General features: G+C 61.0%; 1 protein-coding gene across 1 annotated transcript; it reads left to right on the forward strand.

Moving 5' to 3' along the window:
• The first annotated feature begins 7,040 nt into the window (after nucleotides 1–7,040).
• GPR3 (G protein-coupled receptor 3) lies at nucleotides 7,041–8,033 on the forward strand. Its single transcript, XM_062193195.1, has one exon. The coding sequence runs from the start codon at nucleotides 7,041–7,043 to the stop codon at nucleotides 8,031–8,033; it is 993 nt and encodes a 330-aa protein (XP_062049179.1).
• Nucleotides 8,034–15,486: the final 7,453 nt, after the last annotated feature.

A 15,486-nucleotide genomic window follows, 5' to 3' on the forward strand; every position in this document is an offset into this window, starting at 1 on the left:
AAGTCTCTCTCTCCTGTCCTGGGCTCCCCGTCACCTTCCTACCCTCCAAGGAGACAGAACGGCCGCCCTCCTGTTCAGACCCCCTTGCCTTGCCTTAGCTATTCGCATCTCTGGAGGGTCCTCTCCCCTGAATCCATCTGCCGGGTAACCAGCCCTTCAAGACACCACTCAAAGGTCACCCCCCCTTTTTTTTAAAGGATTTATTTTACTTGAAAATCAGAGTTACACAGAGAAGGAGAGGTGGGGGGAGAGAGGGGGGGGTCTTCCATCCACTGGTTCACTCCCCAGTTGGCCGCAATGGCTGGAGCTGCACTGAAGCTAGGAGCCAGGAGCTTCTTCCAGGTCTCCCAAGTGGGTACAGGGGCCCAAGGGCAGAGAGCTGGATTGGAAGAGGAGCAGCTGGATCTCAAACCAGCACCCATATGGGATGCCAGCACTGCAGGTGGCGGGATGCCAGCAGGTGGCGGCCCTACCTGCTACTCCACAGCATCGACCCCCACAAAGGCCACCTCCTTCAGGAAGCCCTCTGAGACTGTTGCAGAATAAGACTGAGCTGCTGCAGCACCTGTCTCAGCTGGTAGATCCAAATCCACGGCCTTCCTGCCCTGGATCCCTCGCCATCCCTCACCAGAATGACTGCAGTGGCCTCCTAGTGGGGGCTCCTGCTCCTACTCCCCCAGCCCGTTCTCCACTCGGCAGTCACAGTGACCCTAGGGAAACCCCAGTCAGACCATATCACTCCCCTGCTCGCCTGTCCTTGCTCAATGCCTCCCCACCCCCACCACCCCCCCGCCCCGTGCCTGAGCTCATTGGGCTCTGGACACGCTGGGCTCATCCCTACTCCTCAAATACGTCCACTTCCTTCCCTCCTGGGGGCCTCGCCAAGGCATCCTCTGAAGCCTCTCTTCTGTCTTCAGAGCTGACCTCCCTGCCTCGCAGGGGTCTCCTGGCTCACGTCATCTCGACACCCACTCCCTCCCCCCCAATGTGTGTCAGAGGTCCGTCATCATCCACTTGCTTCCTGGACAGCGGACTCCACGAAGGCCAGAACCGCGTTCTCAGCCGCAACCAGCGAGGGCTGAGCAGGTGGCTAAGGAACCATCCCGAACCGTGCTGGGACCATTTCTGTGCACCCCTCCAGCCTCCTGACCCAATATCCTTGTAAGTATCCACTTGTGGCTTGTCCGTCTCTCCCCAGGGACAAGGAAGTGGCTTGACGCAGGCAGGGGGTTTGCTCTGTGCCTGGGAGATAGTGGATGCTCAACAAATACTGAGTGAGTGTTGAAAATGCAGGGATGTGGCCAGATTATCTGTCTCCAGCACCCACGGAAAGCCACACCCAGGGGACCTTAGTGGATACTGGCTGAATGGCCTGCGCTGAGAGAGCCGGCTCCAATGATGCCAGGCTCGCAGTCAGGGACAAGGGCCTTCGGTGTGGCAGTTACCCGTGTCACCACACGCCCTCCCTTCCCTTTGTTTTTTTTTTTTTTTTTTTTTTTTGACAGGCAGAGTGGACAGTGAGAGAGAGACAGAGAGAAAGGTCTTCCTTTTGCCGTTGGTTCACCCTCCAATGGCCGCCGCGGTAGCGCGCTGCGGCCGGCGCACCGCGCTGTTCCGATGGCAGGAGCCAGGTGCTTCTCCTGGTCTCCCATGGGGTGCAGGGCCCAAGGACTTGGGCCATCCTCCACTGCACTCCCTGGCCACAGCAGAGAGCTGGCCTGGAAGAGGGGCAACCAGGACAGGATCGGTGCCCCGACCGGGACTAGAACCCGGTGTGCCGGCGCCGCGAGGCGGAGGATTAGCCTGTTGAGCCACGGCGTCGGCTCCTCCCTTCCCTTTGTAATTTAGGCCCGGAGATTGCCCATCAGGTGAAAAGGAAGTCTCACCTGGGAGTGAGAGCTCACAGCCATCTGGTGGCCACCTGGGGAACTGCAGCCATGTCAAGCCCTAGTCTAACTTCACTCCCAGCCCCTGCTGGCTTACATCCAAGCTAAAACAGAAGGCAGGCTGGACCTGGCTTCAGACTCCTGTCCGCCATTTACTGTGTGGTATGGGGCGAGTGCATTGGCTTCTCTCGGCGACACCTATGAAATGGGGGCCATGCCCTCCACCGTTGTAGGGTGGTTGTAAACACTGGGCTCTGATACCGCACCTGGTCGGTGGAAAGGATGGGGGGAGGTGTCTGTGGTGCACAGGAAGCAAGGAGCCAGGTGCAGGCAGCCTGCGGAGGACGGGCCAGGAGGGCTGCTCGTCCCTGAGGCCGGCAGGTCTTCGAGGTGAGACCCCGCCGGCAGCGATGGCATCGGTTGCCCTGTTGACGTGGACAGTTTCGGGACATGAGAGAGGGTGCGCCTGCAAAAATCCATGGCCTCGCTTCAGTCTCCTGGCTCTGCGGGGTTTTTCCAGGTCAGACATATCACTGTGCTCTTCCTCCCGGCCACCCGAGCCTCCGCCTGCACTGCAAAAGGACACGGAAACTACCCTGGATGTCCTGTGACATCAGTGCCCGAGACAGAACTGGAGGGAGAAGGCAGAACGCCTCAGACCACATCGGTCCTCCGTGTGTTTGCTTTCAGACCCCATTTTGTGGTGACAACACAACTGGCTTGGGTATGATTTACCATTCTTTGGATTATTGCAAAGGAAAATGAACTCACACACAGAATTACAGGCCATGACTTGCATGAGAAGAAAAAGCTCAAGAAACCAGCTGGGGCCGGCATTTGCAACACCAGCATCCCTTATGGGTGTCAGTTCGAGTCCCGGCTGCTCCACTTCTGATCCACCTCCCTGCTAATGTGCCTGGGAAGCTCCTGCCACTCACACAGGAGCCCCGGATGGAGTCCCAGGCTCCTGGTTTCAGCCTGGCCCAGCCCCAGCTGTTACAGTCACTTGGGGAGCGAACCAGCGGATGGAAGTTCTCTCCCTTCCTCTTCCCCTGTCATTCTGCCTTTCAAATAAATAACTAAATATTTTAAAAATTTATTTAAAAGCAAACAGCGAAGGAGCAGGAGAGCAGAATGAAGACAGCCAGGGGACCCCCCAGGGCGCTGCACACAGGACGGAAGAGCACAGCCACTTCCTGGTGGCAATGGCAAGGGCGCGGATTTTCCGGCCAAGGATTAATAAACTGTGACAGTGGGAGAAGTCTGTCAGTGCCGCTCGGAGGAGCAGCAGCCCGTCACCCTGCGCTTGCATACCGACTCCCCTCAGCCCCCAGCCCAGAGCTCTGTGGGGACAGAGGGTTCCAGAGCCCTGGGTGCTAATGTCCTCGTCTCCTCTTTCCTGACACCCTGGTTTTTTTTGTTTTGTTTTGTTTTGTTTTTTTGGCACCAGGCGTATTATTCTGTTTTCTTTCGGGCTGCTCCTATTCGGTTTAATCAACCACCAACAAATACTGAACACCCACTACCTGTCGGGCTGTGTTCTCCAGCAGAAAGTAGGGCAGCCTCCGCCTCATGGAGCTTACATCCCGGGGGCGACAGGTGGGAAACAGACAAACAAGCAGGAATAAACACACCGCTTCCAGAGTCCCCCGTGCTCTGAGGTTACGTGGACGGGGCGTGGGGGGCAGGTTCTAGGGGAGGAATCCGGGATGGAGGCCAGGGAAGACTGTGTGGAGGGGAGGGGTTGGGGACAGAGCCCTAGAGAAGAGAACGGGTTCTGGGCTCAGGAGCAGCAACATCTTCATCCAGCGGCTCCCTCTCCCGAGTGACGTCATCCAGCCCTAGAACCTGTTACCACCTGCACACCTGTGCTTCCCACGTGGCCTCCGATGGCCAGATAGGCCATCGACTCATAGCCAGATCTGGGGCAGGCATTTGGCTCTGTGGTTAAGATGCAGCTTGGGACGCTCCATCCCCTCTTGGAGTGCCTGAGTTCAAGTCCAACTTCACTTCTGATTCCAGCTTCCTGTGAATGCACACCCTGGGAGACAGCAGGTGCTGGGCCAAGTCCTTGGGTTCCTGCCTCCCACGTGGGAGACCCAGATGGAGTCTTGGGCTCCTGACTTCGGCCTGACCTAGTGCTAGCTGTTGCAGGCATTTAGGGAGGGACCCAGCAAATGGAGGATCTCTCTCTCTCTCTCTCTCTGCCTTTCAATGAGTAAAAATAAAAAAGTAAAATTAAAATAACAACAACACATAGCCAGCGCCAGTGCCAGCAGCCCTGTGAGGGGGGAAGTCATAGCTCTTCCATTTTAGAGTTGAGAAAATGGGCCCAGAGAGCCCTCAGAGCTCCTCAGAGCCACACAGCTGGAAAATGGACGACCTGGGATTTGAACCCAGTCCACTTTTTTTTTTTTTAAAGATTTATTTATTTATTTGAGAGGCAAAGTTAGAGAGAGAGAGAGAGAGAGAGAGAGAGAGAGAGAAAGGTCTTCCATCCGCTGGTTCACTCCCCAAATAGCCACAATGGCCAGAGCTGGGCCAATCAGCAGCCACGAGCCAAGAGCTTCCTCCCAGTCTCCCACGTGGGTGCAGGGGCCCAAGCACTTACGCCATCTTCCACTGCTTTCCCAGGCGCATTAACAGAGAGCTGGACCGGAAGTGGAGCAGCCAGGACTCAAACTGGCACCCACATGGGATGTCCGCATCTCTGGCGTTGACTTAGCCTACTAGGCCGTAGCGCCGGCCCCTCCACAGTGCAAGCCCTCAGACACAGCACCTCCGACCTCATCTCCCCCAGCCCACCCTCTCCCCCACCTCCCATGCCCTGTGCCCAAGCCCAAGCCTGTCCCCGGCCCCTCCCGCGGGTGCTGCAGTGGTGCTGTGATGGGGGGAGGGCTCCGGAGGCGCCTGGCCTGCCCTCTCCCTCGTGCTAAAGAGGGGTGAGGAGCAGCCACCTCGGCCGCGTCTGGAGAAGTCTGCTGAGGTGGGATTCAGGGCAGGCAGGGCTGAGGGAGAGCCAGCTCCTTCCCGGAGCCCCCAGCACCAGGAAGCCCAGCGGGGCTGGGATGGGGCTGCCCTGCCAGGTTTTCTGCTTCCCAGTTCTTCCCGGCTCCCTATCTCCTGCTGCTTCGGGGAAGTGCCCCCGCCCCTGGCTTTCCAGACCCTTGAATAAATAATTCAGGTTTTGAAATCTTGCCAGGCCACCTCTCCCGGGCTGGGAGGGCGCTGTTTGGGCTGACAGGAGTGACGTCACCAGCTCTCATCCCAGCCCCAGCATCATGGGACCTGCCCCGGCAGCCCAGACCCTGCACCCTGGGGTCCACTCCCAGGTCACTTGGGGTCCCCCTGCCAGCACCCTACAGTTCTCATCTCTCAACCTCGTTACCTCGGCACTGCTGACAGGGTCATGGGGACCTCAAGTCCCACCACCTGGAACCCCATCTTCCCCTGGGGTTCCTGAACCCACTAAGCTGCAGTCACCCTGACATGACTATGGTTGGCCCGGGGCTTCCTCCTCTCGCGTCAGCATCCCACGGCCGCCACCCCCTCCCCCAGGATCCCGTCACCAGGCTCACCGTCACTGCCACCCGCCTCCCTGCTCCCTCGTGCTCCTGTCATCGTCACCCAGGGCCCCACTACCGGCAACGCCATCATCCTCATCGGGGACGCCCATGCAGCCCATCACCCGGGCTTCGTCACCTGGGTTCCGTCAGCCCTTCTCCGCCACCCGAAAGTCTCATCACCCCCACAGCCTGGCCGGGCCCCCCGCCCTATCCCCTGCAGCCTTCCCGAGACTTCTCTCAGGCCGTCCCACCAGCGCCCCCCGAGACCCCCGGCCCGCAGAGGGCGCAGCGTCAAGGACAGCGCGGGACGGCGCGGGAGGGGCGGGGCCGCGGCCACGGCCGCTTTTTATGAATGGGGGAGCGGGCGGCGCGAGGCCTCATTACTATGCCGCGCAACGCGCGCTGCGCCCCAGCGCGCCGCGCCTATTGGCCGACGGGGCCACTGACGTCACCGAACCGGTGGTCGGGGGCGGGGCGGGGCGGGGTGACTCACGCCGCCTCTCGCCCGGCCGCGGGGGCTTCTCGGGGTCCGCGCACACCCTGCGCCGCCAGGACCCGAGCGGAGTCTCCCCGCGGCCCGGCCGCACCCGGTCCTGAGCGGTGAGTAGCGGCCCCCGCCGCGGGCACCAGGCGTCCTGGAGAGGGCACGGAGGATGCAGGGGCAATGGGCCGGCCGAAGGCTCCTAGCGGCTCGCCAGGGTCGGAGGTCGAGATGCTGGGATTCCGGGTCAGAACGTTCTGGGTTAAGCAGGCTGGGTCCCACCTCTTCGGGTGCCGGAGCTGTCAGTTGGGTGACCTGGCAAAGGGTGAGCGTGCCTGCAGGCACTCGAGGCCCTGAGAGACAGATGGTCATCTGAGGTCCCTGAGGTTGGGCCAGCAGGAGGCATCGGGGGCAGCGACCCAGGCGTTTAAGCAGCAGGAGGCGTCTGACCTAGGGATCCAGAAACCCGGGCAGGAGGCGGAGTCAGGCCCAGGATCCAGGTGTCCGGGCACCAGGCTGCGGACTTCCAGCAGGGGGTGTCTTCCCTGGGACCCCAGGAGTTGAAGCAGAGGGAGGGGTCTGGCTGGGAACGGAAGTCTAGGAGAGGGTGTTGTGGTTGGGGGAGGGCCGGCTTTCCAGGTGCTGTTACCCCAAGAGTGGAGGGTGGGGGCTGGCAGGGCGCTCACGCGCACTCCCTGGGGGCGGAGCTTGGAGCTGCCAGTCCTGAGAATCGTGAGGGGTCTGGGAGCCTCTCTGATGGGAGGGAGAAGTGTTTCCCTCCCCCAGCCTGGAGCCTTTGGGGGCGTTCCTTGGATCCTATTGCCCCCCCATCCATTTATGGTAGTCCTTGGTCTGGTCCTCCTCTGGTCACCCATGTGGGAAAAGAGGACCCAGAAAGGAGGGTGGGGAGACTCAGAACAGGCATCCCCAGGAGCCGTGTAGAGGCCTGGGGGCGTCCAGGAGGAGGAGGTGTCTGGGGCAGAGCCCCAGGGTGTGAATGGAGTGGGCAAGGCGTGGGGGTCCCACCAGGTGTCCCGAGGGGTGCTTACCCTCCCCTTGCAGAGCCCTCCTCCCAGCTCCTCACAGGGTCTTTCTCCTGCAGGTGCCATGATGTGGGGTGCAGGTAGCCCCCTGGCCTGGCTCTCAGCCGGCCCAGGCAGTGTGAACCTAAGCAGCACCAGCCCAGCCGAGGGGCCCACGGGCCCGGCCACACCTCTGCCCTCGCCCACGGCCTGGGACGTGGTGCTGTGCATCTCAGGCACCCTGGTGTCCTGCGAGAACGCGCTGGTGGTGGCCATCATCGTGGGCACGCCTGCCTTCCGCGCCCCCATGTTCCTGCTGGTGGGCAGCCTGGCCGTGGCAGACCTGCTGGCAGGCCTGGGCCTGGTCCTACACTTTGCTGCCGTCTTCTGCATCGGCTCGGTGGAGATGAAGCTGGTTCTGGTTGGTGTGCTGGCCACGGCCTTCACTGCCAGCATCGGCAGCCTGCTGGCCATCACGGTCGACCGCTACCTTTCTCTGTACAATGCCCTCACCTACTACTCGGAGACAACAGTGACGCGGACCTACGTGATGCTGGCCCTGGTATGGAGCAGTGCCCTGGGCCTGGGGCTGCTGCCTGTGCTGGCCTGGAACTGCTTGGATGGCCTGACCACATGCGGCGTGGTGCACCCACTCTCCAAGAACCATCTGGTGGTCCTGGCCATTGCCTTCTTCATGGTGTTTGGCATCATGCTGCAGCTCTATGCCCAGATCTGCCGCATCGTCTGCCGCCATGCCCAGCAAATTGCCCTCCAGCGGCACCTGCTGCCCGCCTCCCACTACGTGGCCACCCGCAAGGGCATTGCCACGCTGGCTGTGGTGCTGGGCGCCTTTGCCGCCTGCTGGTTACCCTTCACCGTCTACTGCCTGCTGGGCGATGCCCACTCCCCACCCCTCTACACCTATCTCACCCTGCTCCCCGCCACCTACAACTCCATGATCAACCCCATCATCTATGCCTTCCGCAACCAGGACGTGCAGAAGGTGCTGTGGGCCGTGTGCTGCTGCTGCTCCTCTTCCAAGATCCCCTTCCGTTCCCGCTCCCCCAGCGACGTCTAGTCGTGTCCTACTGGCCCTCCAGCCCTGACGCTACACAAGTCCAGAATGTTAGCTTCTCCAGGGCTGTCTTCCAACCCCCAGCTCCACACCCCTGGGGACCCAGCTGGTTCTGGAGTTCTAGGACACTGGGTGTTTCAGGATTCTGCTCGAGCTCCGACAGGGGCCCCTGTGGGCTCGTGGTTCCAGAATGTTCAGGTGGTCTGGGTTCTACTCAGAAACGGCCCAGAGTCCAGCTGGCTTGCACTTCCAGATTGCTGGGGCTTTGACAGTGCCATTCCAAGTCCTCGCTGTCCCTCCCCCCAGACTTGACCTTGACCACGTCACTTTATGTTTGAGCTAGAGTCAGAGAGGTTAGTCAGCTGCCTAGACAGAAGAGAGGTTTATCTATCTATCTATATATATGTGTGCACATACAAAGAGAGTATCTATTTATGGTTTATTTATTTATGAAGCTTTTGATGGGTGGGAAGGGGGCAAGGAGACCCACACCTCGAAACCCAGGCTGTACCAGGGCACCCTAAGTCCCCACGCCGACATTGCTGACCTCAGTTCCTGGAGGGGAAAAGGGAGAAAGAGAAACCATGTATTTTGTTATTATTATTTTTGCTTATTTTTTATCAAAGAGATCATAGGAGCCAGAGCCTCCCCCCGGGGACGGAGGGGAACACACCAGCCTCTGGTTTTTTATTTTTTTAAGGAGCCATCACCTGAAAACCGAGAATTCCTCTGCGCTGGGGGCCGACTGCCCTCTGGTGGCTGCTTGGGGGAAGCTGCAGCCTGGCCGAGCAGCTGGGACCAGAAGCAAGCCCCCAAGTCCACTCCAGCCTGGCGCCCAGCACCACAGCCATGGCCTGGGGGACCAGGCCTCACCCTGCGGTGCCCTAGAGGAGGCGGGGCACGAGCCAACTCCCCACCCCTCTGCCAACCGGGGTACGGCCCCCAGTGCATTCCCTGTTCCTGTACCCAACCCAAGTCAAATAAAAAGTGATTTTGTGATAAAGAAGTTTTGGTGTATAAGTGTGTGTGTGTGTGTGTGCTCATGATGGGGATAGTTTGGAATAAGAGGGCCAGGCCAGACCAGCAGGGCCTTTGAGGGATCTGCGGAACTGGAGACCCTGTGTGGGGTGTGGCTGGCAGGTGAGAGCGGCCCCCCTCCCCCACGCCAGTTCCCCTCTGCTCAGACCTGGGCGCCAGCAGGCCAGGAGCTCGCTCCACCCTGGGGACAGGAACCAGGATGCGGGCCCTTCTTGGGCTGAGGACGCCCACATCCTGCCCACATCAGGCCGTCTGAGGCTCCGCGTGAACCATGTGCTCACAGCCTGTCGGTTTCCTCCTCAGGAACAGCCTCTTTGCAGTGGGGGGTGGGGGGGGTTCAGAATGGGCAGCGTGGCAGCCGGCGTGGGCTACACATGAGGAAACTGAGGCAGGGAGAGGCTTGGTGACTGGCCCAAGGTTGTGCAGCCGGGAAACAGAGCCAGGCTCTGAACCGGGAACATCTGTTTCCCGAATCTGGGCTCTGTCTACTGGGCGATGGCCTCCCGCTTCCTCCCTCGCCCAGCCTGAGGCTTGGGACCTCTGCACCCTGGGTTCTGGCGGTTTCGTTCTCAGTGCCAGCGGCCCACCCTGGGCAGGCAGGCAGAGGCAGAGAGCTGGAAGAGCGAGTGACCGTGAGCGTGTGCCTCTGGGACTTCCGTGTGCGCCGCCCGGACTCGCGTGTGTGAAAAGGAAACTCTGACCCGCCCGGCCTCACAGCTTCCCTGGCCTGACCGCTGGACGAGGCCTGGAGGCGGGACCCCATTATGCAGACGGAAACACCGAGGCCCACAGAGGTGCGCCCATCTGCTTAGTCTCCCACGGCTGTGCCAGGCCAGGATTAGGGCTCTCTCCGCATCCCCCGGCCACAGCTCTTCTGCCTGCTGTTCCAGACCCCTCCCCAATATCAGCTGTAGGAATCCAAGGGGGTAGCCGTGGCACATCCTGGATCCAGAGCAAAAGGCCCCTTGCTCAGCTGAGCCTGTCCTGTCTCCCTCCCTTCCCGGGAGGTGCCTGGGGAAAGATCCCTACTCAGCCAGCCACTCCCATGCTGACCTTTGAGCCAAACACAGCCAAAGACATCGCATGGCTTCTTCGGGTGGGTACTGCGCCCACGTTACCGATGAGGGCACTGAGGGCCTTCACCCACCCTCTGCTGTCTTGGTGGACAGCTTGATTCCTAGCTGTGGGAGATACTAAGAGAGAGAAAACTTTTACAGAAACGTGATGTCCGGGGTACGTTCCCGGGGCAAGCAGGAAAGACATGGAGGGTGCCAGCAAGCTTGAAATGAGAGGCCCGGACGGGCCTCCTGGAAAAGTGGCCTTTGATTTGCCCGAAGTGGCAGTGAGGACAGTCAGGAGGTGAGTTGGGAATTGAACCCAGGTCCCTGGACTCCAAATCCGTTTCTTTCCTGGTTGACGGAGTGGGTTTTGGAAACAGGCAGGAAGGCCTGTGCCCTGGCTGGGGACAAGCTGGGGGCTCCCACACTCCTCAAGAGCACCACCAAGGTCAGAGGGGGGGCCCGGGGCGGGGCTTGGTCCTTGGTGTCTGCCTCCCCCCACTTCAGTGCCAGGGCCTGCTCAGGCCTGGCCTCCGGCCATCCTCCTGTCGGGAGGGCCTCCCTGCCTGGGGGCCATTGTGTGTGCAGGGGGCAGCCGGAGGCATTTCCAGAAGCCCGCATCTGGGTCTCGGAGCTGGGCGCTCCCTGAGGGGTGTCGGGCTGAGTGTCCACCTCCTGGCACCCTGCAAACCAGACCCAGGCTCCCCCTGAACCCTCACCCCATGCTGCCTCCAGGAAGCCCCCCTGGCTGAGCCCTTGTGGCTGTGAGGATGACTGACACACGGCACCTAGCACACCTGCCTCGAGGGAGAGGTTTCCAGAAGCTTCTTGCTTTTCTCCTCAGCCTGGGGGAGCCCTGAGAGGAGGGACAGGTGGGTCCCCCTGACTGAGGGCTCCTGGAGACAGAACGAGGGGCTTCTGAGTACAAGCTCGTGTCTCCCCCCTCAGACAGGAACTCCTGAGGGCTAGTCTCCTCCCTCAGACTGTGGGCGCCCGAGGGCAAGGACCATGCCTTCTCCTGTGAGACTGTCTCCTCCTGTGTCTCCTCGGGAGCTCAGCACAGGCTGCTCCACACGCACGTGTGCCCATGTGTGCGCGTGCATGTCCGTGTTTGGGGAGGGGTGGCCCAGCCTCCATCTCTGCCTGTCAGCTCCCCAACCCCCATGCCTGATCCCAGGCAGCTACAGGGGCCCAGGAGGCCGAGCTGGTGTGTGTGGGGGTCATTGAGATGTACAGGGCAGGGGTGCCCTTGCAAGTGGAGTAGGCCCTGGGATGGGTGGAGCCCACCGTGGCTTCCCTGCAGCCCCTGCCCTGTGTGGATGAGGGGGCAGCCCCGCCAGGGCCACGACCGCCTCCCCCCCCTGCAGTAAGTGAGGAGATAGCAGCTATTAATATAAGATGAGTTCACGGGCTCACAGCTTCCGCAGGCTGAGAGCAGACTCCCAGGGCCGGGGGCTGCGGTGAGGCTCGTCTGTCAGGTTCCCCCCTAGAGCCAGGGGGCTGCCAGCCCTGCGTCCCCAGCTCCCTCCGCCCTGAGGCCTGTGCACACAATGGGCACTTACCCATGGGCACACACAGGCACACAGGCAGGGCCCTGGCCTCTGGCTGTCCACAGAACACACGCCCCAACATGCGTGTACACCCAGGCGCACCTGCACCTAGGTGCTTGCACACCTGTGCACATAGACACAGCACGCGCCCGTCTGTGTGCCGGAGCACACACCTGGAATGTACATGCATGCCCTTGCACACGCGTGTCTGTGCAGACTTAGCTTTGCCTGCCCACGTGCTTGCATATCCAGACCCCTCGGCACACCATCGCACACGGAGCCGCACACACGCACAAAGCTGTACTGTGGATACAGGTGGGCTCCAGACGGGTGCACACAGGCTCACTTTCAAGGACGAGGCCGCTTGTGCATGCCCTTGCACACACGAAGGACACACTCACACATGCTCCCTGCTGCTCAGCGGCTCAGCGCTCTCGCATTCACATGCCCACCTAGGCTTCTAGCTCCACAGCAGCGGTGGGGGGGGGCTCCCCTCCCCCAGTCTCATGACAGGCACCTCCTGCTCACTCTGGTGCCTGCCTTCAGCTTCCCAAGCCCCAGGGGTCCCCAGATCCCTGATTAACCCCCTCGCTAATTGGCCTCCAGCCCCTTGACTTTGCTGCAGGCCTGCTCTGGAGCTGGGAGCAAGAGGCTGCAGATTGGCCAGGCAGGGTCTGGGGAATAGTGTGTGTGTGGGGGGGGCAAGCTCAGTGCTGGCGGGAGCTGGGTGGGGCAGCTCCTATCCCAAGGCCAGGGAACAGTGATGTCTTGCACTCTTGGGAGGGCTCCCCTATGAGGCCTATGTGTACAGTCCCAGGAAGCCGTCCCTGCACACAGCCACACTGGCACTGTGTGTACACACGTTCCACACCACCGGGACACCAATGGGGGTGAATATTTGCACCTGCAAAGTACACTCAGAACAAAGCGAGTGTGCCTGTGAGCACAACCCACTTGACAGGCAGCCGCCGTGTGCATACAGACACCCAGGAGCACACACTCCAGCAGCCACACTAGCGCCGTCACGGGCACGCATACCAGTCCGTGTCACAAAAATGCCTGTGAGGGCTCCCCTGTTCATGCTTGTAGCATGCACACACCTGCATGCAGTGGCATCAGTGCCATGTACACACCACTCCTGTGTGTGTACATGCACACCGAGTGGCCACAGGCTAGGGAGGACCTCCTTCCGCCGGCCCCTGCCTTGGGGATGGCGAGAGGCAGGCTCCACTCAGGCTGAGGTTGCCTTTCCCCAGCCCCTGTGCTGCACACCTAAGCCTGGGGTCTCCTCTGGGATCCCCTGCGAGCCTTCCGGCAGCTATAGGGACCTTGTCAGGGCTCCCAGACAGCAGGGCAGAGCCTCTGGCTTGAGCCACTGTACTTCCAGCCCCAGAGGCCCTGGGCCCAGGCCCTTGGGGAGCTCCACTCTCTTTGGGGCAGCCTGAAGCACTGGAAGAATAGGGTTTCTATTTTCACGTTTGCTGTCAGCTTACTGTGTGACTTAGGGCAAATTACTGCACCTCTCTGTGTATTTCCTCACTGTAAAATGGAAATAAAAGATACTGAGTCGGTAATCCCTCCAAGGCGGCTCCGAGGAGCCAGTGGGGTTGTGTTGAACAGATCTGCCTCACTCCCCAGTTCCCAAGATGGCAGACGCCGTCACCGTGGTCAGCTCTTTGTTGGAGTGGCCTGAGGAAGCTGAGGCCCAGAGAGGCATCAGTGAGGCAGGAGCTGACGATTCGCCCTCTGACTTCTCATCCAGAAGTCTGCTCTCTGAGTCTGCCACGTGTGCCTGTGGAGTGGGCACGCGCAGGCGCAGGTGCGAGCTGGCTGCTGGCTGCAGTGGGAGGGGTCCGGGAAAGACCCCCGTCCCCACTACTAGTGGCCCTGCTGTCATCAGGGACTGACGATCCTACCATGACAAGCTCCTTTGGCTGCCACAGGCTTATTTTTGTCCTCAAGCATCAAGAACACCCTCTAGACACCCACATCCCTGGTTGCTGAGGGGCTGTCCAGGGAGAGCACCTGAACCTGTTGCTTCCCTCCCGATCTAGGAGGGAACTAGGGGACAACACCCCAGAGCAGAACTTCCAGAAAAGGCTACCAGGTTGCCCTGGCCACCAGACGGCCAGGAGGGGGCAGTGAGGAACAGGCAGAGGCAGCGAGGAGGGGAGGGTGGCTCTGAGGACTGCGTGTGTGCCTTGGACTGCAGGCTGCCTTCGGTCCCGATCCGCACAGGGGCAGGGGGCCATGCACCACGTGTGCTTGTGTCCCTCGGCTTGGGTGCTCTTGTGTACCCACTGACAGGTGCGTCTTCTCAGCAGACATGCATGTGGGGGTGCACCGAGGCCCCACCCGTGCCTAGGGGACCCATTTTGCTCTCAGGTGGTAGCTGAGGGTGCAGGCTACTTGCCGCCCTTAAGTCTAGGCTGCTCTCTGTGGAGCTCGCCGATTTCAAAGTGAACAGAGAGAAGCATCACCTGTTACTGCACCTGCAGAACTGGGCACCAGTGGTGGGGGTCATGAGAACTGAAACCTTTCACACGCCCCCTCCACACGGAAGGGCACGATTCTGGAGGCAGATCCAGGCGAGCTGTTAAACCCGCCCAGGGGGACAGTGCGCAAGCCCCAGCTGGAGACCCGGGTCTGACCCACGGCTCCGTTCCCGGCCAGCTGCACGCTCTCGGGCACCTCCCCTCCCCTGTGCGAGCCTGCTTTCCTCAGGTCTAAGATGGGGAACCCTTGCCTCTCAGGATGGAAGTAAGGCACGTGCGCTCTTCAGCGGGCGCTCACTAAGTGCTTGCTCATCTCCTCAGCATCAGCCCAAAGAGGCCAAGGGCCCTGCACAGGGCCACAGCTCCCGGACGGCGGAGCCAGAACTCAAGCTCAGGCCTCTCTGGCTTCCCAGAACCACATTCCTTCCCTCCGACTCCCCAGCAAGGGCGGCTCCCGACACCACCATTTTGTCTTCTGCCAGGGCGGGCGTCTGGCTGCTTGTCAGTCACCGGCCTCGGGCAGCCAAGTGCTGACTAAACACAGGCCCGAGCAGGAGGGTGGAGCGGAGGGGCTGCAGGGCGAGCGGCTCGCGCCCCCCTCCCCGGCACCCCCGGCTCCCGCGATGAGCTCAGAGCGGCTGGCGCAGCACTTGCTGACAATTCAGAACTTCGGCCCCCTCTCCTGGGACGCCAGTGGGTGACTCTCTCAACAGCAGGCGTGACCTGCGGAGTCACCAACCCTGCTCCCGCCCCTCCCGGGGGCCACCCCACTGCCTCTGCGGGGCCCGGAACTGGGTGTCTGCTCATAAATTACCCCCAGGGACAGTTACCCGCAGCAGCTGTGCTGGGAACAACCGTTGCTTCCTGGGTAGGTCATTTTTTTGGGTCAGAATCTAAACCCAGCCCCCTCGCCTTCCTCAGGCAGGAGAGGGGCGTGCAGCAGCCTAAACCTTTTATCGGATTCCATTGTAAATCGCTCTATTTAAGGTAAGTTGCCTGGGTCTGAGAGGCAGACAAGATGCCGGCCAGATGTTGGGAGGCAGCATCAGCATTCAGCCAGCACTCCTTCCACGATGCAGGAGTTGCCAGCGGCCTGCCTCCCCACCCCTGCAACCCCTTTTCCTCGGGTGGGGGGCCTGGGCTGACAGGTTCCCCAGCCCGCTCCGCCTCCAGTGCGGGGTCTTTATCCTGGCCTCCTACCCCATGTGCCCACCCACCCAGGAAGCCCTCTTGACACAGCCCCCTCCCACCATCCCCCTGCCAGTTGCTCCTCCTAATCTCTTATCCCATGAAAACAACTCACACACACCAGGGG

This window comes from Lepus europaeus, chromosome 5 (genome assembly GCF_033115175.1).
Source record: "Lepus europaeus isolate LE1 chromosome 5, mLepTim1.pri, whole genome shotgun sequence".
In the NCBI taxonomy this organism is placed as follows: Eukaryota; Metazoa; Chordata; class Mammalia; order Lagomorpha; family Leporidae; genus Lepus; species Lepus europaeus.

Excerpts from the sequence above, each read along its gene's own strand:
- GPR3 (XM_062193195.1), top strand. The coding sequence starts at position 7,041 with ATGATGTGGGGTGCAGGTAGCCCCCTGGCCTGGCTCTCAGCCGGCCCA.